Below are 25573 nucleotides of genomic sequence, written 5' to 3' on the forward strand. Positions count from 1 at the left end.
GACTTACAAATTGGTGCATTCACCTTATGATATCCAGTGGAACAAGTGCATCTAAATCTTTTAAGGGGGGGGTTAGAAGGATTACTTTATCCTATCCCAGGTATTCCTTAAAGAGGTGGGGTTTCAGGTGTCTCCGGAAGGTGGTGATTGACTCCGCTGTCCTGGCGTCGTGAGGGAGCTTGTTCCACCATTGGGGTGCCAGAGCAGCGAACAGTTTTTTGACTGGGCTGAGCGGGAACTGTTCTTCCTCAGAGGTAGGGAGGCGAGCAGGCCAGAGGTGGATGAACGCAGTGCCCTTGTTTGGGTGTAGGGACTGATCAGAGCCTGAAGGTACGGAGGTGCCGTTCCCCTCACAGCTCCGTAGGCAAGCACCATGGTCTTGTAGCAGATGCGAGCTTCAACTGGAAGCCAGTGGAGTGTGCGGAGGAGCGGGGTGACGTGAGAGAACTTCAGAAGGTTGAACACCAGACGGGCTGCGGCGTTCTGGATGAGTTGTAGGGGTCATATTCTTTGCTAGTTAGTGAGTTACTAGCCCAGTTATTTCTAGTCTACAATGGGGGAGTGGTTGCTTTGTACAAGGGAACAACACGTGTGCATTTATAAACATTGTTGTAAAGCTAGTCAAGTAAATAGCTTTTTTATGTCTTAAAGAGGCAGTGTTTGAATTTTGAGACGGTCTTGAATTAGCTAAGTAGCCAATATGCAGAGGGTAGCATCATTTGTCTGATTCTCTGTAATAATGGTATGGGAATAATAATACATTTTATTTTGTTAAGTGGTTTCTTGCATCAAACACAACATTTTCATTCACCTCCTTCAAGCCCTGCATGTTTTAAAAACAAATGTAGACCCACATTAAACACCACACATTTGTTGCTACTGTAGGCTGAATGATAGAACAGCTATTTCCATGTTAAAATGTTATGGGATGCATTTTTCTCCATTGTTTTGGATGGTAGGCTACTCTGGTAGGCCTACATTATGATCAAATAGCCACAGTAGCCTACTTGGCCACTGTTAAAACTGTAACTTAAAGCAAGTTCAGCCTCAGTGGTCACACTAAACGCTCACCGGAAGTTGCACAGAATTTTCACCATGTTCAAGTTTGCGCTCAGTAGACGTGAAATTTGCTCAGTGCGGAATTTTCTTTGAGGGAGCATTGCACCTGCACCATTGACAACTGTAATGTCCTCCTCCAAAATCATATCTGTGCTTTTCGGCTGATGCCATCATCAAACCCTATTATTTAGAGAATGCATTCTGCTACAATGGGGAAACCTGCTCAGTATGCAGTTAACTGATCTTCAACAGACTAACATAACTTTCCCTTTAAGCGCTGCTCAATACTGCACTCATCATGTGTTCAGTGGCATCAACCACCACTTTCCCCTGGGTTAGCCCTAGTGATTCACTGATCACTAGCCCTGATTGGAGGGATGCTTTAACCGCTAAGCTACCTGGGGATGGTCAAGATAAGGGGATCTGATTTAGAAATAAACACACGTAGTTGCCGTGATACACACTGTGGTTGCCGTGACAGTCACGGTGAACCTGATTTCTCTGATAAATAGAATGACTCTGAATTGGATAATGGGGTGGTTTCCCTCAGATTGTCTCAGTCAGATAAACGGGCAACGACGTTGTCATCTCTCCCGGGCTACTGGGGATGTAACTCGTTTCACCTCTTTTTGATATTCATGGTGGGATGAACGCAGTGGACGAGGTATGTCCCTGAATTATGCATTTCTACTGTTTGATAAGAACGCAGGCAGTTGGTATTCAGAGGGTTGTTCTGTGTGTCTGCTTTTTGATAAGAAAATGTACAGCTTGAATACCAGCTCTGTTGTCCCTTGCTTTAAAAGAAATAGGACGCTTTTGGGTTCAATTTAGTGTTATGTTGGAGTGTGAAGCCGTAAATGTTGATTTGGTGGCTTTTTTAACCTGCCAATAAAGACAATATTAGGGGAAACACTGTTTTATACAAAGCAGATGCCAGATTACGATGCGTCTCTTCCTTTTTGATAAAAACAGACCCAGTTAGTTATGGCAGATCGGTTTTGGCACGAGACGGCACGAACTCAACACACCAAGCAGGCGAGGCTGCGTTTCAACCCAATCAGCAAAGATGCTTTCTCCCATGCTGGCTCACTACTCATCACCGTGGAAACCCAGAGTACATCCGTTACCTGGGGGAGCAGCCGACTGAGCCCAGACGATTTAATCTACACTCAGTCTCCTCTCCTGTTTTTTCTGCATCAACAGCACTTATTGACCGTGTTATCTGCGGGAAAGACAGAACAGCCACGTGACATCCCTGCCATCTCCATTCAGAGAGAGGAAGGGGTTGGTGGTTTTCCTGTATTGACATTACCTTTCCCCACTTTCTCTCCCAGTCTCTGCCTTTGTCAGAAGGCTTTATGGAGGCTTCATGTTGTTTCTGGTCAATAACATTGATCATACCGTGGTGGGCTCACAGGGGAGTCGAGCACAGAACAGGTTCATCTGTTTCTGTGAAGTGTCCAATTCTTCTCTGATGCTTCTCTATCAGTGGTGCTGTTAGTAGACCTAGCTGTGGGTTTTTTTCACGGTGCCTTGACAAAACTGTGAATCATATGTCTTAACCAAATAATACCTAGGCCCACTTGTAAAACAAACTGTCATTTGTAACAAAGTCCTTCATAAATACACAACAATGACTTCTCTGATTACTGTATTATGTAATGTCTAGTTGCCCCTTGGCCTGTTTCAGAGGGAGTATTGTACAGTTTTACAACTCTATATGATGTGTTTTATGGTTTTATAATGCTAAATTCCCAGAGCGTTTAAAGCGGGCCTATATTTTTGGAACACCCGTTGATAGTTTGACAAACTCGGTTAATATTAAACCCCCCCCTGTGGGGATATAGATTCAACACCCATTACGCTGAGTTCTGACGCCGTAATCATTTATTAGTCTCAGACTCTTTAATCAATTGCGCTTGGACGTGGTTTGGTGGCGTAATTTATGTTGTCGGGGCGACCACGTGCTGTGTTTAGAACTGTGTCTGAAAACATTACTAGCCGTCAAATCCTTTGTTCCTCCATCCTGGTTTCCTCATTCCTCTCAAAGCTCATTGGAGGCGAAGGTTCGAGAGCGGGACCTTTGATCCTCTCCTCCAGTGAGCTTTGAGAGGAATGGAGGAAACAAGGATGGAGGAAACAAGGATTTGACGGCTAGTTAGGTTTTCTGACACAGCCTGTGTATGAGAACAAGAAAGTTTGGTTTGGGGTCGTGGCTCGACTGAGGCCCTGCCATGGTCGCCGCGATACCGCTAATGTTGGAATGTTAGAAGTGGTCACAGCAAACACAGAGGATTTGATACAGGGTTGTATGGTCGATTACCGCAGCCTGCTTGGGAATTAAACGTGGTATGAGTGTGTCTGACCATAGTGTACAGCACTCTATCTCAACAGTTGTGTTACTGTTGTTGATAACGACTGGTTGACATGGATTGAATCAGGGGATTTTTGGAGCCAATCTGATTCACTCTATCTAAAAATACATCTTCCTCCTCTCTTGAAATATCAGTGTTTTAATTTGATTTCTGATTACACATCAATTGCGGTAGAACAAAAAGCGACTCTTTGAGAGGTTGAGACAAAACACTCCTTTGTTCTCTAGCTGTTCCCCCGGCTTAGCCCACAACACACAGATCCTCCATCGAGGGCTCCATTTGTCATCAGAAATGACAGTTTTCCCCGTCTCAACCCTCCGACACAGACCTAGACCTAGAAGACTTCTCTCAAAAGATTGGCCAGATATCGTAAATCTGTATATTAAATATGGACCGCTCTCCATTAATCCCCTCATCTTGGTGAGGAAATGGCATGTTACCGTACCATGCCTTCATGTCTCACAATGTGTACAATGTGTTACTTTATAGTGGAACAAATGGAAGTCAGGTGTGTTACATTACCGTTTGACTAATTCAAACCGTTTCAGATCATGATGTAGCGTAGGCTGTCCGTGCAGCGAGGGAAACGGGATGTGATCCCTTGGCAAAGGACAGTGGACACAGCTGGGTCCAGGGAAGAGACTGCCAAGTGGTGATTCCACTCTATTCCACTCTGTGCAGGGGCCTCTCGTGCCCAGGAGAGGAGAAAAGAGGGGGAACACTGTTGTCATGGAAGCACTTCAGAAAATGATGAATTGAATCAAGCTGCCCTCTCTCCATTTCCCCTGCTCCTGACTCGCAGGGTTTATTTTGTGCTGTGTGTGTGGAGTGTGTGTGTGTGTGTGCCGTGTGTGTTTGTTTTGTGTGTGTGTGTGTGTGGGTGTGCTGGCTCGCTGTGTGTCTGCCTGTGTGTAAGTCTGCTTGTGTGTGTACGCACTTGTGTGTTTGTGTCTTGTCTGGTTTGTAACCATTGGTCATTGCTGGACACTGGACAGACACAATATAGGGATGAAGACACACAGTCTGGTGGTTACTCTGAGCTATTTCTCTCAGCCACTGTCTCAGTTAGTTTCAGTTAGTTGGCCCCAATACTTCAAAGCCTCCAGACTGATTCAAAGGGGGTTTTCCATAATGTTGTTACTGCAGGTGCCAGTTTTATAGGTCACTGTGCCACCAGCTTTCCATAAGTGGGCCAACGGGATGGATGGATGGTGGGGAGGAGGGAGAGAGGAGGAGGAGGGAGAGTAGGAGGAGGAGGGAGAGTAGGAGGAGGAGTAGGAGGGAGAGTAGGAGGAGGAGGGAGAGTAGGAGGAGGAGGGAGAGTAGGAGGGGGAGGAGGAGTAGGAGGGAGAGTAGGAGGAGGAGGGAGAGTAGGAGGGGGAGGAGGAGTAGGAGGGAGAGGAGGAGGAGTAGGAGGGAGAGGAGGAGGAGTAGGAGGGAGGGAGAGGAGGAGGAGGAGGAAGGAGAGGAGGAGGAGGAGGAGGAGGAGGAGGAGGAGGGAGAGAGGAGGAGTAGGAGGAGGGGGCAGGAGGAGGAGGAGGGCTGGCACCTGGAGCCAGAGAGAACTACTACAGCACTACTGTATTATGGTGGTTGAAGAAATAGTAGTGGTAGTAGTATTGGTAGGAGTGTTGATAGTACTGGTGATAGTAGTTGTGGTAGTATTGGTGATAGTAGTGGTAGTAGTATTGGTAGTAGAAGTTCTGATAGTAGTAGTGATATTAGTAGTAGTAGTAGTATTGGTAGTAGTAGTTGTTGTGGTAGTAGTAGTATTAGTAGTTGTGGTAGCAGTAGTTGTGGTAGCAGTAGTCGCTGGTATTGGTAGTAGTAGTAGTAGTATTGGTAGTAGTAGTTGTTGTGGTAGTAGTAGTATTAGTAGTTGTGGTAGTTGTGGTAGCAGTAGTCGCTGGTATTAGTAGTAGTAGTAGTAGTAGTAGTAGTTGTTGTGGTAGTAGTAGTTGTTGTTGTGGTAGTAGTAGTTGTTGTGGTGGTAGTAGTAGTAGTTGTTGTGGTAGTAGTAGTAGTAGTATTAGTAGTTGTGGTAGCAGTAGTTGTGGTAGCAGTAGTCGCTGGTATTAGTAGTAGTAGTGGTTGTAGTAGTAGTTGTGGTAGTTGTTGTGGTAGTAGTTGTTGTGGTAGTAGTAGTTGTTGTGGTAGTAGTAGTAGTAGTTGTTGTGGTAGTAGTAGTAGTAGTAGTGGTAGTTGTTGTGGTAGTAGTTGTTGTTGTGGTAGTAGTAGCAGTAGTTGTGTAGCAGCAGTAGTAGTAGTTGCTGTGGTAGTAGCAGTAGTTGTGGTGGTAGTAGTAGTAGTTTTGGTGGTAGTAGTTGCTGTGGTAGTAGCAGTAGTTGTGGTGGTGGTAGTAGTAGTAGTAGTAGTTGCTGTGGTAGTAGTAGTAGTGGTTGCTGCGGTAGTAGCAGTAGTAGTTGTGGTAGTTGTGTTAGTAGTAGCAGTAGCTGGTTGTGCTAGATAGTAGTTAAATGTAAAAGTAGTTGATAGTGACTAGCTAGAGTACTGGTAGTCATAGTGCTGGGTATCTAGCAGTAGAATATTAGTGTCATCATGAAAATGGTGGAAACTTTCCCAGTAGATGTGACAATAGCAGGAGAAGCAGCAATAGGATGAGGTATCCTGACAGTAATTTATACGCTGAGCCCGTGGATGGGGAATCTGCAGTGTCAGTTTTTAATCAAGCCTCTCGTTTATTACAGGAAACCATCCTAATTAGCCAGCCAGAAGCACATACTGTAAATAACTGTCCAGACTATATGAGAGCCACACTGAGATGCTTAATTGGATCAAAACACTTCAGATTCCTCCTCATTGTTCTGTGTGTGAATTATTCCCTCCATGTAATAGTGGGGGTACTACTCCTAGTAGGGTGAAGTTGCCCCTAGACGCTGATCTTTTTAGCATTTTTCCTGCTGGTGGTTAAGGTTGGATTGGGGGAGGGGAAGCTCATCCTAGATCTATACCTACAGTAGGGGTAACTTCCCCCCGGAGCATAATAGTGAACAAGAGCTTGTATTGAGGTTGTTTTGGTGGTTGGATTCCATGGGTGGGTTCTGGGTTGGATCTATGGTGCTAAAGTTGGCAGGAGACCGCGGAGCCCCGATGGGTGGCCATTTAAATTCAATTTGATCTGGATTTGAGTGGAGCCAAGTATTCCAGAAACCCCATAAAACTCACAGCAAACTGCCCATTTAGACGTTTCTCTCAACATGTATGACAGGTCTAATACAGAGGCCCTGATATTTATAGGGTGAGTCCTCTTAAGTAGCTCCACATACACATGTTATTAAGTGCACTTCTCTAGAGGCAAGTGGGGGGTTACAGCACTCGTTGTTGAGTACCCTAGTGCTTTTATGATCAGTTACTGTTAGGCTGTCTAGGGGTGTTAGAGGGGTGCAGAGTGAGAGTAGGCTCTCATTCAGACATCAGGATATTTTACTCATGACTTTTTCAAGTGTAATATGCCTCGTGGAGTGTTACACTATGTTTTAACACTCCTTACACTTGAGGAAACACTTAACAATGGATATCCGCACTGACAGTTGTTCCTTGAGTTTTTGATGTGGAGGAGAGAGGAGGAGTTTGGTTAAGATAAAATATCCCATATTATATTAGGTCAGGGCCTGTCGTCTCAAAGTAGGAGTTCTGATCTAGGATCAGGTTTGCCTATTAGATAATGATGAATAGGATGACATGGACAGGGACACCTGATCCTAGATCACCAATCCTAATTTGATATGCTTTAGGAATATGCGCCCTGACACCGTCTTTTTTAAAGGGACAATCAGCAGTTGAAACAATAACAAAGCATTCAGCCTGTTTTGGTAAAAAGCTGAGGGATGGGGCTGGAGAGATATAACCACTCTCAAATTCATAGAGCTATGGACGCAAGGACTGACCATATTTGAAATAACAATTATAGTTTGAACCAATAATAAGAAGAGCCTAGCTGGGCTAATTAAAATACAGTAAATCAGCTTTGTGGAGGAACAACTACCCGTTTACCTCTCTCAGGCATAAACTTTATTAAGACATTTTTGTTTAGGGGAAAGTGCAAATGATGTCATGTAGTCTGTTTAAGTGCCGTCACTGCTCTGAGAAGCTTTCTCACCATCCAGAATATTTACAGATGCACTTATTGACTGTTTATCAAGGAACTATGTGAGTGTTTATCAAGGTAGCTTTCCCACCGTTCTAAAAATATACTAGGCCATGTAAGCAGAGGAAAGCACTGGACAGCACTAGACAGCACTAGACAGCACTAGACAGCGAGAGAGACAGACAGACAGACAGAGACAGACAGACAGACAGACAGGATTTGCAGGCTTCTATGCTATTAGAATGGAAACCACAGGCAGTCTCTCAGCAACCTCCGATAACCCTGCCTGTCTCCCCTCCCATCAACAGCACAGCATCCATCATTCAAACTAGAGGAGAGAGTATTATACAGAGAGCTAGAGTGGTGATGGTTAGGGTCCAACGGGCTTTTCATGGGACAGCTGCAATTTCTAACGGCGCACATGGAAGGAGACAGAGCTATGGATGCAAGGACTGACCATATACAGTTGAAGTCGGAAGTTTACATACACCTTAGCCAAATATATTTAAACTCAGTTTTTCACAATTCCTGACATTTAATCCTTGTAAAAATTCCCTGTCTTAGGTCAGTTAGGATCACCAATTTATTTTAAGAATGTTAAATGTCAGAATAATAGTAGAGAGAATGATTTATTTCAGCTTATATTTCTTTCATCACATTCCCAGTGGGTAAGAAGTTTACGTACAATCAATTAGTATTTGGTAGGATTGCCTTTACATTTTTTAACTTGGGTCAAACGTTTGGAGCTGAGTCAGGTTTGTAGGCCTCCTTGCTCGCACACGCTTTTTCAGTTCTGCCCACAAATTTTCTATAGGATTGAGGTCAGGGCTTTGTGATGGCCACTCCAATACCTTGACTTTGTTGTCCTTAAGCCATTTTGCCACAACTTTGGAAGTATGCTTGGGGTCATTGTCCATTTGGAAGACCCATTTGCGACCAAGCTTTAACTTCCTGACTGATGTCTTGAGATGTTGCTTCAATATATCCACGTAATTTTCCACCTCATGATGCCATCTTTTTTGTGAAGTGCACCAGTCCCTCCTGCAGCAAAGCACCCCCACAACATGATGCTGCCACCCCCATGCTTCACCGTTGGGATGGTATTCTTCAGCTTGCAAGCCTCCCCGTTTTTCCTCCAAACATAACGATGGTCATTATGGCCAAACAGTTCTATTTTTGTTTCATCAGACCAGAGGACATTTCTCCATGTGCAGTTGCAAACCGTAGTCTGGCCTTTTTATGACGGTTTTGGAGCAGTGGCTTCTTCCTTGCTGAGCGGCCTTTCAGGTTATGTCGATATAGGACTTGTTTTACTGTGGATATAGATACTTTTGTACCTGTTTCCTCCAGCATCTTCACAAGGTCCTTTGCTGCTGTTCTGGGATTGATTTGTACTTTTCGCACCAAAGTACGTTCATCTCTAGGAGACAGAACGCGTCTCCTTCCTGAGCGGTATGATGGCTGCGTGGTCCCATGGTGTTTATACTTGCGTACTATTGTTTGTACAGATGAAAGTGGTACCGTCAGGTGTTTGGAAATTGCTCCCAAGGATGAACTAGACTTGTGGAGGTCCACCATTTTTTTTTCTGAGGTCTTGGCTGATTTCTTTGGATTTTCCCATGATGTCAAGCAAAGAGGTAGTGAGTTTGAAGGTAGGCCTTGAAATACGTCCACAGGTACACCTCCAACTGACTCAAATTATATCAATTAGCCTATCAGAAGCTTCTAAAGCCATGACATCATTTTCTGGAATTTTCCAAGCTGTTTAAAGGCGCAGCCAACTTAGTGTATGTAAACTTCTGACCCACTGGAATTGTGATACAGTGAATTATAAATGAAATAATCTGTCAGTAAACAATTGTTGGGAGAATTATTTGTGTCATGCACAAAGTAGATGTCCTAACAGACTTGCCAAAACTATAGTTTGTTAACAAGAAATTTGTGGAGTGGTTGAAAAACTAGTTTTAATGACTCCAACCTAAGTGTATGTAAATTTATGACTTCAACTGTATGATATCAACATTATAGTTTGAACCATGTTTTGAGGCTTTAGTGTTTGTAATCAAAGTAAACGTAAACAAACGTTGGCGTTAAGCAAGCTTATATTTTGGGTTCTGATGGGCTATGACAGTTAAACTAAGCTCTTGAGGCATTTAAAAGAATCAATGGGTACACCATTAATTTATACGACCAAAAATGAATATAGCAACTGCAGATCGAACAATCTAATTAATCCAGGGTTTTATAGGGTGTGAAGTTCTGCTCCCGAGTCCTTCATCCCAGTGCTGTATTTCACTGTGTATTCTATCCTATCTGGTTTTGCCTTTAGAGAACACATCCCAGGGGCATTGCTTTATTAGCTATTGATTTCCTGTCCCCTCTTCTTTGTGTGGCTGAGGACTCCTCAGGACTGTTTATAGACATCATCAGTCACCGAGCGGACAAGCGGGAGGGTCCCGGCCCCTTTTTAGCTGAGGTGGCATGGAGGACATGGCAGTAGCCTATCATCTGGTCCCGTTTGGTTGGATGCATCTCGCTAACGTAGCTGATCAATCAGGCTCTGTGGTGAAGATAATGGCAGCGGGATTGATCTGCTGAAATATAGATGATGGACCCTCACTCTCACTGATTGTCTCCACCAGATCATACCTCCTACCTAAAATGTAACATTGGGAAAGTCACAAAACAGCCACTCTACACTGCTTTTGTTAGGCCTGTAGCAAGGCAATTAGCTACTCATTACTTTAACATGACACTCCCAAATGATAACTTCCTAAGTCTATTTTAGGACCACTTCAACACTCTACGTCTACAAGCATCTTGAGAGGTAGAAACATTTTGTTCATGTCCAATTGTCATTTGAAAAGTGAAAGAATATTCAAAGACTGTATTATAGTTTCATGCACTGTACTGTTTAATGGTCACATACACCGGATAGTAGTACGGCGCCCCTGGAGCAAATTAGGGTTAAGTACCTTTCTCAAGGGCATATCGACAGATTTCCACCTTGTCGGCTCGGGCCCAACGCTATAACTGCTAGGCTACCTGCCCTGGCAGGTGCCCTGTGCAGAGTCCTTGGCCCTGGCTGTGCTGTGGCCCTGGCAGGTGCCCTGTGCAGAGTCCTTGGCCCTGGCTGTGCTGTGGCCTTGGCCCTGGCTGTGCTGTGGCCTTGGCCCTGGCTGTGCAGAGTCCTTGGCCCTGGCTGTGTTGTGGCCTTGCTGCTAATCAGGAAACATGTTTTACGGGACATGATAGGAGCCCCCTCTGACAAAGAGGAGACATCCACTTCCTGGCTCCTTCCTCCAGCAGTGCTCCCTTTGAAGCAAACAGCCATCCTGATTGGTTGTTGGAGGAGATGGCAGCTTTAATGCCCTTGTAACTCCCTTCTCATTAATGGGTGGTAGTAGTGGGGAGGGACGTGGACAGAGAGGGATAATGAATGTTAATCACCACTGCGTCCAGCACTAATGCAGGTGAATAATGTGTTGTGGAGTCTTTTGATCATACACATCATTAACGTTATTGATATCATGGCTATGACGAAGATGTGAACCATCTGGAGGATGTGAGATACACACAGAGTGGTACACAGTGTCCTGTGACACAGAAGGAGTTGTGTGTGTGTGTGTGTGTGTGTGTGTTTCTGTGTATACGTGCCTGCATGTGTGTCAGTTTAAGACATCTCAGAACTCCGAGTCAAGTCTTTTGACTCGTTAGTCCTCCAAAATCCAAAGGCCGGTAGAAATGTCAGCTGTCTGATGAAAAGCCCGTTGGACCCTAACCATCACCACTCTAGCTCTCTGTATGAGACTCTCTCCTCTAGTTTGAATGATGGATGCTGTGCTGTTGATGGGAGGGGAGACAGGCAGGGTTATCGGAGGTTGTTGAGAGACTGCCTGTGGTTTCCATTCTAATACCATAGAAGCCTGCAAATCCTGTCTGTCTCTGTCTGTCTGTCTCTGTCTGTCTCTGTCTGTCTCTGTCTCTCTCAGGGTTACCTGAGGTCGCTGAGAGACTGCCTGTGGTTTCCATTCTAATACCATAGAAGCCTACAAATCCTGTCTGTCTGTCTGTCTGTCTGTCTGTCTGTCTGTCTGTCTGTCTGTCTGTCTGTCTGTCTGTCTGTCTGTCTGTCTGTCTGTCTGTCTGTCTGTCTGTCTGTCTGTCTGTCTGTCTGTCTGTCTGTCTGTCTGTCTGTCTGTCTGCCTGCCTGCCTGCCTGTCCAATGCTTACATGGCCTAGTATATATTTTTAGAATGGTGGGAAAGCTACCTTGATAAACAGTCACATAGTTCCTTGATAAACAGTCAATAAGTGCATCTGTAAATATTCTGGATGGTGAGAAAGCTTCTCAGAGCAGTGACGGCACTTAAACAGACTACATGAGATCATTTACACTTTCCCCTAAACAAAAATGTCTTAATAAAGTTTATGCCTGAGAAAGGTAAACGGGTAGTTGTTCCTCCACAAAGCTGATTTACTGTATTTTAATTAGCCCAGCTGGGATCTTCTTATTAAGTTAGCTAGTTAGCTAGTTAGCCCACCCATTCAAGAAGCTGCTTGGATATACAGTCGAGTGGGACAATGCAGAAGCTGGATGGCTATTTTCAGTCTACTGCATGGGACAGATGTACACAAATATAGATTAGGCTAATATAGGTTAGGCTAATATAGGTTAGGCTAATATAGGTTAGACTAATATAGGTTAGGCTAATATAGGTTAGGCTAATATAGGTTAGACTAATATAGGTTAGGCTAATATAGGTTAGGCTGATATAGGTTAGGCTAATATAGGTTAGGCTAATATAGGTTAGACTAATATAGGTTAGGGTATTTAGGTTAGGCTGATATAGGTTAGGCTAATATAGGTTAGGCTAATATAGGTTAGGCTAATGGTTTAAATATATAGACGATACCGTACATATCATTTGAATGACTGTTATTTTCATTCCTGCAGGACTAGCTGAAATGTCAGCCTACACCTAAAACACTGTCAAATGTGCAGTCCCCTGTCTTTCTCCCCACACATCAACCTCACTATGCTATCTATTGATTAGCATCCAAGAGCAGTTTATCATTTAACATTCCATCCTTTGAGAAGACAAACAACCATGTGTCGGAGTTGGCCGACAACACACAAATTAATTTCACATTTCACACAAACCAGGAAACCAGAGAGAGAGACTGGACTAAAGCCCATCATAGTGCTCTTGGCCCTCAGAAAGTGGCTGCGCCCCAAAGGGCACCCTATTCCCTATAATAATTCAAATATAATATTTTGACCAGGGTCAATAGGGCTCTGGTTAAAAGAAGTGCACTATATGTGAAATAGGGTACCATTTGTGATGCATTAATAATTGTGTCAGTGTGCCTTTATGGATTTCTCTACTTAGTGTTTATACCAGTGTGGGTCAGACTGTGGGAAAGTGTTATGGCATGACTGGAGAGGGTATTGTTCTGCCCACGTCTTGTTGACGTGAGATGTTTAGACACACCCACGTCTGGCCACTTCCTGACTTGTGGGTTATTAGATATATAAACACCACCAGAGTTACAGTAAGGGGATGATGATAAGGAAAGGAAGAGTGTGAGAGAGTACAGAAACATACAACATGGAGAAGAAGCGGCAGGCGGAGCGAGAGATGCCAATAAAGCCCTTAAATTGAATTGAATTGAGAGACAGGGACAGAGAGCGAGAGAGACAGAGACAGAGAGGATTGCAACCTAAAAATACATTCCCAGAACATTCAGGGAACCTAATATGCTAGCTGGTGAGCGACTATGCTAGTGTTGCTATGCTAATGTTGACGATATGTGGGCTTTGTGTAAAGGGCTCTCAGTATTCTGCTGAATGGCCAGCCAAAATAGATGTCTGAGAAGTAGGTGGGACTCTGTGGCAGCCCCATCAATCAAAGGCCTCCATCTGCCCTCTCCTCTCTGCTGTGTGTGTTTGTGTTTGTGTGTGTGTGTTTGCGTGTGTGTGTGTATGTTTTGCGTGTGTGCGTGTGTGAGTTGATACCCCCACACATAGGATGACTGTGTCGGACACATGCACACACCAAACCGCAGACCAGACAGCCAGTGAAGCAGTCTGGATCAGGGCTTTGCCAGACAAGTCTTTTCCAGTAGGCTAGGCAACAATGGCCTCCCGCCCAACAGCCACAGTCCAGTCTGTCTGTCAACCCGGGTGAAGAGACGACAGGGTTGTTCTTTAGCAAGCTGGGTCATTCACTGGGCTTAGCCTGTGCCTCTGTACTTGCCAACTGCACCACAGCATGGCATTAAGACTTAGTGCTCGTGTTTGGAATACATATTCTGTTGCTTCAGTTTTAAAATTGCCACTGTGCCAGTGTTTTATGTGTGTGCCTATGCACAACTCACAACTAGGAATAAGGAATGTCACTCACACACACACACAAATACATACAAATTTACCCCCTCCCCCCCCAAACACACACACACACACAATTCCCCCGACCACGCACACTATCACTACCCTACCCCAGTCGAGTCTAGAGAGCTTTAATCAGATAATAGGTTGACCTCTGCCCTCTGGGCAACGTCCCAAAAACACTGAGGGTCTATAATCACTCTCTAATCCTGTTAGGATTGGTTTAACTCAGAGAGAGGTGATATAACCCCTGCGACCTGAGTTTGGGCCAGTCCACCAAGGCAGAACAAAAGGAGAAATCAATTAGTTAACTCACGTAACTTCAAAATTCTATTGAATTAAAAGGGCTTTTGCCATTGAGGCCGAAGCATGCGTGTAGAGCTGAATGACATTTTAACTGTAGTGGATGGACTGAACTCTTTATTCAATGGATTGAAGAGGTGCATCTCTGCTATGAATGACATTTTAACTGTAGTGGATGGACTGAACTCTTTATTCAATGGATTGAAGAGGTGCATCTCTGCTATGAATGACATTTTAACTGTAGTGGATGGACTGAACTCTTTATTCAATGGATTGAAGAGGTGCATCTCTGCTATGAATGACATTTTAACTGTAGTGGATGGACTGAACTCTTTATTCAATAGATTGAAGAGGTGCATCTCTGCTATGTGTTTTATTGGAGACTGGAGCGGTGGTTGTTGTGGGGTGTAGAATAGATAGATGGTTGTTGTGGGGGTGTAGAATAGATAGATGGTTGTTGTGGGGGTATAGAATAGATAGATGGTTGTTGTGGGGTGTAGAATAGATAGATGGTTGTTGTGGGGGTGTAGAATAGATAGATGGTTGTTGTGGGGGTGTAGAATAGATAGATGGTTGTTGTGGGGGTGTAGAATAGATAGATGGTTGTTGTGGGGGTGTAGAATAGATAGATGGTTGTTGTAGGGGTGTAGAATAGATAGATGGTTGTTGTGGGGGTGTAGAATAGATAGATGGTTGTTGTGGGGTGTAGAATAGATAGATGGTTGTTGTAGGGGTGTAGAATAGATAGATGGTTGTTGTGGGGGTGTAGAATAGATAGATGGTTGTTGTGGGGTGTAGAATAGATAGATGGTTGTTGTAGGGGTGTAGAATAGATAGATGGTTGTTGTGGGGGTGTAGAATAGATAGATGGTTGTTGTGGGGGTGTAGAATAGATAGATGGTTGTTGTGGGGGTGTAGAATAGATAGATGGTTGTTGTAGGGGTGTAGAATAGATAGATGGTTGTTGTGGGGGTGTAGAATAGATAGATGGTTGTTGTGGGGGTGTAGAATAGATAGATGGTTGTTGTGGGGGTGTAGAATAGATAGATGGTTGTTGTAGGGGTGTAGAATAGATAGATGGTTGTTGTGGGGGTGTAGAATAGATAGATGGTTGTTGTGGGGGTGTAGAATAGATAGATGGTTGTTGTGGGGGTGTAGAATAGATAGATGGTTGTTGTGGGGGTGTAGAATAGATAGATGGTTGTTGTGGGGGTGTAGAATAGATAGATGGTTGTTGTGGGGGTGTAGAATAGATAGATGGTTGTTGTGGGGGTGTAGAATAGATAGATGGTTGTTGTGGGGGTGTAGAATAGATAGATGGTTGTTGTGGGGGTGTAGAATAGATAGATGGTTGTTTTGGGGGTGTAGAATAGATAGATGGTTGTTGTGGGGGTGTAGAATAGATAGATGGTTGTTGTGGGGGTGTAGAATAGATAGATGGTTGTTGTAGGGGTATAGAATAGATAGATGGTTGTTGTGGGGGTGTAGAATAGATAGATGGTTGTTGTGGGGGTGTAGAATAGATAGATGGTTGTTGTGGGGGTGTAGAATAGATAGATGGTTGTTGTAGGGGTATAGAATAGATAGATGGTTGTTGTAGGGGTATAGAATAGATAGATGGTTGTTGTAGGGGTGTAGAATAGATAGATGGTTGTTGTGGGGGTATAGAATAGATAGATGGTTGTTGTGGGGGTATAGAATAGATAGATGGTTGTTGTAGGGGTATAGAATAGATAGATGGTTGTTGTGGGGGTATAGAATAGATAGATGGTTGTTGTAGGGGTGTAGAATAGATAGATGGTTGTTGTGGGGGTGTAGAATAGATAGATGGTTGTTGTGGGGGTGTAGAATAGATAGATGGTGGTTGTGGGGGGTGTAGAATAGATAGATGGATGGTTGTTGTAGGGGTGTAGAATAGATAGATGGTTGTTGTAGGGGTATAGAATAGATAGATGGTTGTTGTAGGGGTATAGAATAGATAGATGGTTGTTGTGGGGGTGTAGAATAGATAGATGGATGGTTGTTTTAGGGGTATAGAATAGATAGATGGTTGTTGTGAGGGTGTCACTTGTCACTTGTTAAATCCACTTCAATCAGTGTCGATGATGTGGAGGAGACGGGTTAAAGAAGGATTTTTAAGCCTGGAGACAGTTGATACACGGATTGTGAATGTGTGCCATTCAGAGGGTGAAAGATTTAAGTGCCTTTAAACGGGGTATGATAGTAGGTGCCAGGCGCACCGGTTTGTGTCAAGAACTGCAACACTGCTGGGTTTTTCACGCTCAACAGTTTCCTGTGTGTATCAAGAATGGTCCACCACCCAAAGGACATCCAACCAACTTGACACAACTGTAGGAAGCATTGGAGTCAACATGGACCAGCATCCCTGTGGAGCGCTTTGGGCACCTTGTAGAGTCCATGCCCCCATGAATTGAGTCTGTTCTGAGGGCATAAGGGGAGGGGTGCAACTCAATATTAGGAAGTTGTTCCTAATGTTTTGTCCACTCAGTGTACTCTCCCACTCAAGCACAAAGCCTGGGAAACAAATCACATCGGGATGATAATGGTGTGGAGGTAGATGTTTATCAGCCGTTCCATATGGAAGCTTCACTCATTAATGTGGGAAGCTCTTTATTACCTTACCAATAGGCTGTCTGTCCACCTCAGCTCTATCTATGTGGTTAATTAGCTGGCCTTGTTCTTTTGCAAGCGAGATGCTGTGGCTACTGTCTCTGGATGCATGGAGAGTAATCCATGTAGACTCTGTGCCACAAAATGAGTGACAAAACATTACACAACTTGGCCAAATAATTTCAAGTCATCAGTCTCAAGTCAAAGTCGAGTCCCGAGTCTTGAGGCTCCAAGTCTAAGTCAAGCCTGACGTTATTTTATTTTCTATCAAGTCGAGTCTCAAGTCATCAAATTTGTGACTGGAGTCAGACTCGAGTCCAAGTCATGTGACTCTATACCACAACTCTGCTCTTTACACACTGGGATTCATCAGTGTTCCGTGTGCAGGATAATACACTCTGTAGACATTCAGACTGGCCGGAGGACCAGATATTTACAGAAGGCTGGAGTGGAGTGTTTAGCAACGAGATATTGATGAATGTCCCCTGTTTGTTTTATGGGGACATAAAGAGGAACGTACACTAAAGGCTAATCCATCCCCAGATCAAAACACAGCAGGTGTCGGTCGCTGGGGTTGATGCGTGTACTTGTGTGTTTGTGTGCATTTGTGAGCACACTTTCATATATGTGTGTGTGTGTGTGTGGGTAACCATATATGTGTGTGTGTGTGTGTGTGTGTTTACTAACTAGATAGCAGAGTGTCTCCCCTCTCCAGTCTGGCAGGGTCAGCATGTTTACCTAGGGCTGGAGTCTTAACTTAATCACTGCAGCCTTACACCTCGATCACACCGATAGCAGCATGACATTTTTGTACACCAGAAGTACATTCATTTCCAATGGAACGCTGCGTTTCCCTTGCGGCATTGTGCTACAGAGGCAGTTGCAGTGCATTCTGTGTTCTGTGTGGTGTATACTTTGGATTTATCAAATGTGTTCATCAAATTGCATGCGTACACTTGACAGAAATAGTAGCAAAAGGTGAATGTTGACAGGTGTGGACCTGATCCTAGATCAGCACTCCTACTCTGAGATTTTATTTTATTTATTTTATTTATTTCACCTTTATTTAACCAGGTAGGCAAGTTGAGAACAAGTCTGGCCAAGATAAAGCAAAGCAGTTCGACAACATACAACAACACAGAGTTACACATGGAGTAAAACAAGCATACAGTCAATAATACAGTAGAAAATAAGTCTATATACAATGTGAGCAAATGAGCTGAGATAAGGGCGGTAAAGGCAAAAAAGGCCATGGTGGCAAAAGTAAATACAATATAGCAAGCATGCATTTAGTTTTACTTGTATTTAGGAGCAGTTGGAGGCCACGGAAGGAGAGTTGTATGGCATTGAAGCTCGTCTGGAGGTTAATTAACACAGTGTCCAAAGAAGGGCCAGAAGTATACAGAATGGTGTCGTCTGCGTAGAGGTGGATCAGAGACTCACCAGCAGCAAGAGCGACATCATTGATGTATACAGAGAAAAGAATTGGCCCAAGAATTGAACCCTGTGGCACCCCCATAGAGACTACCAGAGGTCCGGACAACAGGCCCTCCGATTTGACACACTGAACTCTATCAGAGAAGTAGTTGGTGAACCAGGCGATGCAATCATTTGAGAAACCAAGAGATGCTTTGTGAATATGGGTCCTTGTCTAATACACACTACACTGCTGGCTCAGTCCACATCACAGCAATCAACGCTGACACTAAGTCCGAGCCTCTCTGTCTCACCACAGCTTTCTCCTTCAGTTCAGCAATCAAAACTTCCTCTAATTCATTCATAAGACAAATAATAGCAGATTTGCTGATGAGTGATGTTCATTAGTATGTTATGAATGGCTGGCTAAACTGGTGTGGAAGGTTCATTAGTGTACTATAAATCAAATGGTTCATTAGTATACTATATATCAAATGGTTCATTAGAATACTATATATCAAATGGTTCATTAGAATACTATACATCAAATGGTTCATTAGAATACTATACATCAAATGGTTCATTTCTCCTTCACCACTTTGTGTCTGTGCTGACCTCAGAGCTCAGTGCAGCCTGTCGTCGCGTGAGGCAGGGAGGGAGAATTCCTCAGTTTCCCAGGATTGTTTTCTCAATGGGAAAACAAGCGTCAGTTTCTCAGGCTCTGCACTGCTGAGAGACGGACCGGACTGGGAGGGAGGAAGACGGAATACTGCCTATTCCTCAGTATTCCCTGTTCCACATCTTATCTCATCACTCAGTTTGAACAGGATTCATCTCGGATCATACTAGTGTTTTTTTTACTACCTGTTTTTCCACAGGTTAATTCATATTAAAACTGTATTTGTACAACTGTATATTTTTGTGCCTGCGTTACTGTGTGTGTGTGTGTGTGTGTGTGTGTTTGGGTCTTGCATTAATAGTACACTAACAAGCTCCAGTGTAGCCGCCCTTTAGCCTCCCCTGAGTCTTGGCCCATCTACGTCTCCATCCTCACCAGAGATAAATCATTCAAATATTTAAATCAGACCTCCTACCACCCCCACCTCTGCTCTTCTCTCCCCACTTATGCTGGCTGTAAGGGTCTGGACAGGAGCTATAGGGATCCGTCGCAAATGAGACCCTATTCCCTATATAATGCACTGCTTTTGAACAGAGACCCTGGTCAAAAGTAGTGCACTATTTAGGGAATAGGGAGCCATTTGGGATGCTACCTAGATATTGAAGGGGGAGAGTGACAGTAGTGCTGGCTGGCTGTGCTGATGGCTTCATTGGCCCTGTCTCTGAAGTGGGATAGAGTGGTCTCCCGGAGCGACTGATTTAGAGAGGTCTTTTGTATTCTACTGTCGTACGTGGGGGGGGGGGGCACTCTCTCAGGCTGGCAGGCACTCTCTCCCCTCAATTTAAAATCCCAAAATATAAAAGGGGTGTTCTTTTGAAAAAATGGCTCCTTTTTTTTATTGTGTTCATTTTATGGAAGTGAGGAGTGAGAATACAGGAGTGAGGGGTTGTGGGTAAGGACAGAGGAGAGGAGGAGAGGAGGGGGTAGCCTAGATGGTGAATGGGTGTGATTAACAAAGGTACACAGAGTTGTGTATGATGTGTGTGCAGCTGGAGGAGAGAGAGAGAAAGGGAGAAAATACAGACTAACCCACTGCCATGGGGATGAACTAACACGACAGAGCACTCTATCTCTCTATCTCTCACTCCCCTCCCTCCCTCCCTCCCTCCCTCGAGCTCTATACTGTTACATCTCTCTGGATTTCTCGCTCTAGACATTTCACTCTCTCTCCCCACATCTTATCATGTCACTTTCCTTCATTCTCTCCCTCTCCCTCTCTTTCTGGTTCTCCTGCTGTCTCTCCTGACCCCTCTCTCTCTATTTCTCCCTCTCTCTCTCTCTCATTCTAATTAATCTAGTCCTTGTGCTGGCACTGAGTCCTAATCTCCTCACAAAGGAAGTCCTGAGCTGCACCCGGTCCAATCTCTTTTACTCAAACACAATGTTTGACTGGCGCTTGAGAAAACGGAGCCCCCCCCCATATACGGACATGGTGTCACACACACACACACACACACACACAAACATTGTCACACACGGTCACACACACGGACACACACACACACACACACACACACACACACACACACACACACACACACACACACACACACACACACACACACGCGTCTATTGATATATCAGGTTCAGACTCTGTTGTTCTGTGATAAGGGAACGGTATCTGGAACATCAACACTAATTGCCACGTCTGTCATAACAACTATGGTGAACAAGTGGTGGCCCTCTCGTCCCTCGCACTAGTCAGGACTCTACATGTTAGACTACTGCAGTCAAGATCAGTGTCTTCTTAGGTTTATAGTGTCCCATTTTTAACATATGTCTTATCTAATCCCCAAAAACTGTTAGTTTGTGTGTAATGACTGTATACATTATGCCACGTTTTTAATGCATTCAGCTTGTATACAAAAACGTCTTTTTTCTCTCCAAATAAGACATTTATTTCACATCAAACACCACCACTATCTAAAGCTATCACTGATCAAGCTAAAGGTTCCATGTGTGTCCTCAGAAAGCCAAATGGTTGTCATATGTGGTAGGTAGACTGTGTTGATTGAGCTAGCTACAGTATGGTCTGTGGTAGGTAGACTGTGTGTTGATTGAGCTAGCTACAGTATGGTCTGTGGTAGGTAGACTGTGTGTTGATTGAGCTAGCTACAGTATGGTCTGTGGTAGGTAGACTGTGTGTTGATTGAGCTAGCTACAGTATGGTCTGTGGTAGGTAGACTGTGTGTTGATTGAGCTAGCTACAGTATGGTCTGTGGTAGGTAGACTGTGTGTTGATTGAGCTAGCTACAGTATATGGTTACAGTAAGCTGTTGTGTTAGTGGTTAGAGGGGTCATTTATCATGCAGTTTGACATCTCTGGGGTGAATCATCTCGTTTGTCACAGTCTGTTAGTGTACATGAGGCACGTCCGGGTTCCCCTTAATTATGTGTTAATTGTGAGATAGTAGAGAGGCCTCAGGGGCCAATAATCACCTGACAAAGTGTGTGTGTGTGTGTGTGTGTGTGTGTGTGTGTGTGTGTGTGTGTGTGTGTGTGTTTCACACCATGCTCCATCCATCACAGTTATTATCACATCAAGGTTCATCTGTGTCATTCTCTCACAGTCGCTACATCAATGACTACCACTTTATCTCTCTCTCTGACTGAAAACCCCTGTTCATCTAGATGGTATCCAAACTGACACTGACCCTCCTCTCTCTCTCTCTCTCTCTCTCTCTCTCTCTCTCTCTCTCTCTCTCTCTCTCTCTCTCTCTCTCTCTCTCTCTCCCCGACAGCCGTGCGATCAAGACCAACCAGGACCTTCTCCCCGAGACCCCGTGGACCAACGTCCTGTATGATGACTTCTGGGGCACCCTGCTCACCCACAGCGGCAGCCACAAGTCTTTCCGACCCCTCTGCACCCTCTCTTTCCGCCTCAACCATGCCCTGGGCGGCCTGCGCCCCTGGGGCTACCACCTGGTCAACATGGGCCTCCACGGGGCTGTCACAGGCCTTTTCACTGCCCTCTGTCGCCCCCTCCTGGGGGGAGGTCCGTGGAGTCTTCTGGTGGGGCTCCTCTTCGCCTCCCACCCGGTGCATACGGAAGCCGTGGCGGGGGTAGTGGGGAGGGCCGACGTCGGTGCAGCACTGCTGTTCCTCTTGTCTCTTCTCTGTTACACAAGGCACTGCGGGCTCCGCTCGGCCTACACGGCCTCTTCTAGGGACTGTCAGACCAGGGGCTGTGGTAGGCTCCGAGCCTGGACGTGGCTGTGGCTGCTGGGGAGCCTGGTCTGCGCAGCGTCCAGCATGCTGTGGAAGGAGCAGGGAGTCACGGTGCTGGCCGTATCAGCGGCTTACGACCTCTTTGTGTTCCAGCGGCTCCGGTTCCGCCAGGCGGTGGTCGTGCTCCTGGGGAAGGTAAACAACATTGCCCTCTGTTTACAAAGTGGCGCTCCTCTTTGTGTCTCTGCGTGTATCCAATTTCCTCTTCCCCCTGCGGAGGGGAAATCTCAGCCAACCACAAATGGTTCCTGTGTGTATCTACAATTCGGATTGTTTATGGGGAAGTCGTGTGTGTGTGTGTTTGTTTTTCATTAAGAGTGTAATTTGAAAGCATTTATCCTAGCACTACCATGCACACAGCTGAGGAATGCAAAATAAGTGAGTTTTTTTCTTCCTCTAAACTGAAATAAAATATATTTATTTTGGTCAGTTTCCAGCGAGTCCTCCTCACTGAGGTACACAGATACACTGAAACATGCTTCTGGTTCAGAATCTTACCCCGATGACGTCTGTCTGTGTAAGCTTCTGTGTTTGTGTGTGTGTGTTCCTGTGAGCTTTCTACGTGTGTGTGTGTGTGTGTGTGTGTGTGTGTGTGTGTGTGTGTGTGTGTGTGTGTATTTGTGGCATGCAGTCGGGTTATTTTGAGGTGACAAAAGAAAGATATGCTCTCTCACTGCAGAGACAATGATACACTTCCTTCTCCGCTACATTGTCTGCCTAGTCAGTTTCAGGTACAGTGTCCATCCAATTAGACACATAGGGCATAGAAAGGTAATATATATGTTCTTAGTAGTACAAGTGGAGTCCTTTACCCTGCACAGGGAAACACACACACTCGCACACGCATGCTCAGACGTTCACACGGGCTGTTTGCCGTCATATATGGGGAGAGAGGGAGTTACCATCCTATAGGCTATCTTCCACTGCATGTATAGTCACACACACACACAGAGACACACACACACACAGACAGATACACACACACACACACACACACACACACACACACACACACACACACACACACACACACACAGAGAGACACACACATACACACACATACACACACACTGCCTATTCCCTGTGAGAAAACACCCATCTAGAGCTGCCACATGCAGGATGAGGACAGGCAGGGTGCATGAAAGACACAGTGACATACTGTATCTCACACGGACACTCGGGGTTTGATTAGAAATCCTGCTCTCAGATCTATATAGCAGCCCTTGTAAAAACATCATGATAGAAGAATAAAGATTCTCCTTGAGGTTTTACTGGGCAAGGACAGTCTGGTCCGTTTGTGTGTGTGAGAGACAGGAGAGAGTGTTACATTTTAACTCTGTGTAAGTGTGCTTACACACCCTGTCCTCTGGTGCAGCTTTGCTGTAGTCCTCTTTGGCAGCTTGCTATCCTAAAGCTGTTATTAGGGGATTTTAGTGAGAGGCCCAGAGGATCAGAGTGAGGGAGGGAGGCAGTGTGAAGTCTCTCTGCTCAGCAGGAAGGATCTGGTTGTGTATTCACAGCCAGTGGACCCTAGCAGAGAAACAGATGTACTGTAGCATCTGTCCTCAATTAAGACTGATACGATGGCATCTATCTACAACCCTTAAGGTTTTAGAGGAGACACACACACATACATACATATATACACACACACTCACACACATACACTCACACACAGTACCCTCCTCCCCCTCTGGCCACATTCCCTGTTAATCTATTCAATAGTGCAGCAGGTATTTTCAACAGACAGTACCCTCCTCCCTTACCCTTATACACAATGGACCTGGCCAGTCTCCCAGATCCAGCCGACAGATCCTGGTGCCAACCCTGCACCTCCTATTTCGCCTCCTGCCAGCACATCTGGCTCATTTATCACCCTCGCCTCCTTGCCGTGCCCTCCTCTTCCTCCTCTCCCATGCCACCACATCCCTCCTCTCCCATGGCACCCCAGCCCTCCTCTCCCATGCCAGCCCTCCTCTCCCATGCCAGCCCTCCTCTCCCATGGCACCCCCGTTCTCCCCTCCCATTCTCCCCTCCCATGGCACCCCAGCCCTCCTCTCCCACTGGCACCCCAGCCCTCCTCTCCCATGGCACCCCAGCCCTCCTCTCCCATGGCACCCCAGCCCTCCTCTCCCATGGCACCCCCGTTCTCCCCTCCCATGGCACCCCAGCCCTCCTCTCCCATGGCACCCCAGCCCTCCTCTCCCATGGCACCCCCGTTCTCCCCTCCCATGGCACCCCAGCCCTCCTCTCCCACTGGCACCCCAGCCCTCCTCTCCCACTAGCACCCCAGCCCTCCTCTCCCACTAGCACCCCAGCCCTCCTCTCCCATGGCACCCCAGCCCTCCTCTCCCATGGCACCCCCGTTCTCCCCTCCCATGGCACCCCAGCCCTCCTCTCCCATGGCACCCCAGCCCTCCTCTCCCATGGCACCCCAGCCCTCCTCTCCCATGGCACCCCGTTCTCCCCTCCCATGGCACCCCAGCCCTCCTCTCCCATGGCACCCCAGCCCTCCTCTCCCACTGGCACCCAGCCCTCCTCTCCCATGGCACCCCAGCCCTCCTCTCCCATGGCACCCCAGCCCTCCTCTCCCATGGCACCCCAGTCCTCCTCTCCCATGGCACCCCAGCCCTCCTCTCCCATGGCACCCCATCCCGCCTCCTAATCTCTCAGATGCCGGGGCTGCGACCACGAGGCTATCGCTCGCCGATTACGACCCCAGACACCTCAAAAACAAATGTGTGGGAACACGGAGAGAGGGAGAGAGAGAGAGAGAGAGAGAGGGAGAAGAAGGAAACTATGTTCTCACTTCCCCTCTTTTATCTGTGTCTCTCCACTCGTACTCACCCACTGCCAGGAGAGCACCTCACCCCTCTTTGTCTGCCCAGTCAGTGTGGTTTTACTGTGATGGCAGAATAACAATAATTCACTTCTGTTATTGCATCATATTGGGCAGTGAGGCACTGCATTCCAATTCTATCTTTGCGCATGTTAGCATTTGCTTAGCTATTTCTAAAGATTTCCTGACAATTTGAACTGTTTGTGTTATTTACTCTGCAGTGAGAGGAAACGGAGGGGGAGGTAAAACCCATCCTTTCTTATTAGCTGACTTATTAGTGACCGGCGCTCCATTTCTCATCCTATTAGTTCTGTATTCAGACTGAAATGAAAGAGGTAGAGGGGCCTTGGAGAGAGAGGGGGAGAGAGAGAGAGGGAGAGATTTACAAATCAGTGGCCCTGACACTAGCATCCCATACACACACACATGTCCAGGAAACAACAGTCTGTGGAGCAGAGGTTGGAGTGTGTGTTTCAGTCAAAGTGGCAGAGCCATATAGCTTCTGTATTACCTCCTTCTTTTTCCCGTTCCGTTCCACCTGTCA

General features: G+C 45.7%; 1 protein-coding gene across 1 annotated transcript in view; it reads left to right on the forward strand.

Moving 5' to 3' along the window:
* LOC106576554 (protein O-mannosyl-transferase TMTC2) overlaps nucleotides 1-25573 on the forward strand; it is a 90334-nt gene that overhangs the window by 16942 nt on the left and 47819 nt on the right. The window contains exon 2 of the mRNA XM_045700032.1: nucleotides 21704-22325. Coding sequence (XP_045555988.1) covers nucleotides 21704-22325 — 622 coding nt within the window. The remainder of the gene's footprint in view (nucleotides 1-21703; nucleotides 22326-25573) is intronic.

The sequence above is a fragment of the Salmo salar genome, chromosome ssa17 (genome assembly GCF_905237065.1).
Source record: "Salmo salar chromosome ssa17, Ssal_v3.1, whole genome shotgun sequence".
In the NCBI taxonomy this organism is placed as follows: domain Eukaryota; kingdom Metazoa; phylum Chordata; class Actinopteri; order Salmoniformes; family Salmonidae; genus Salmo; species Salmo salar.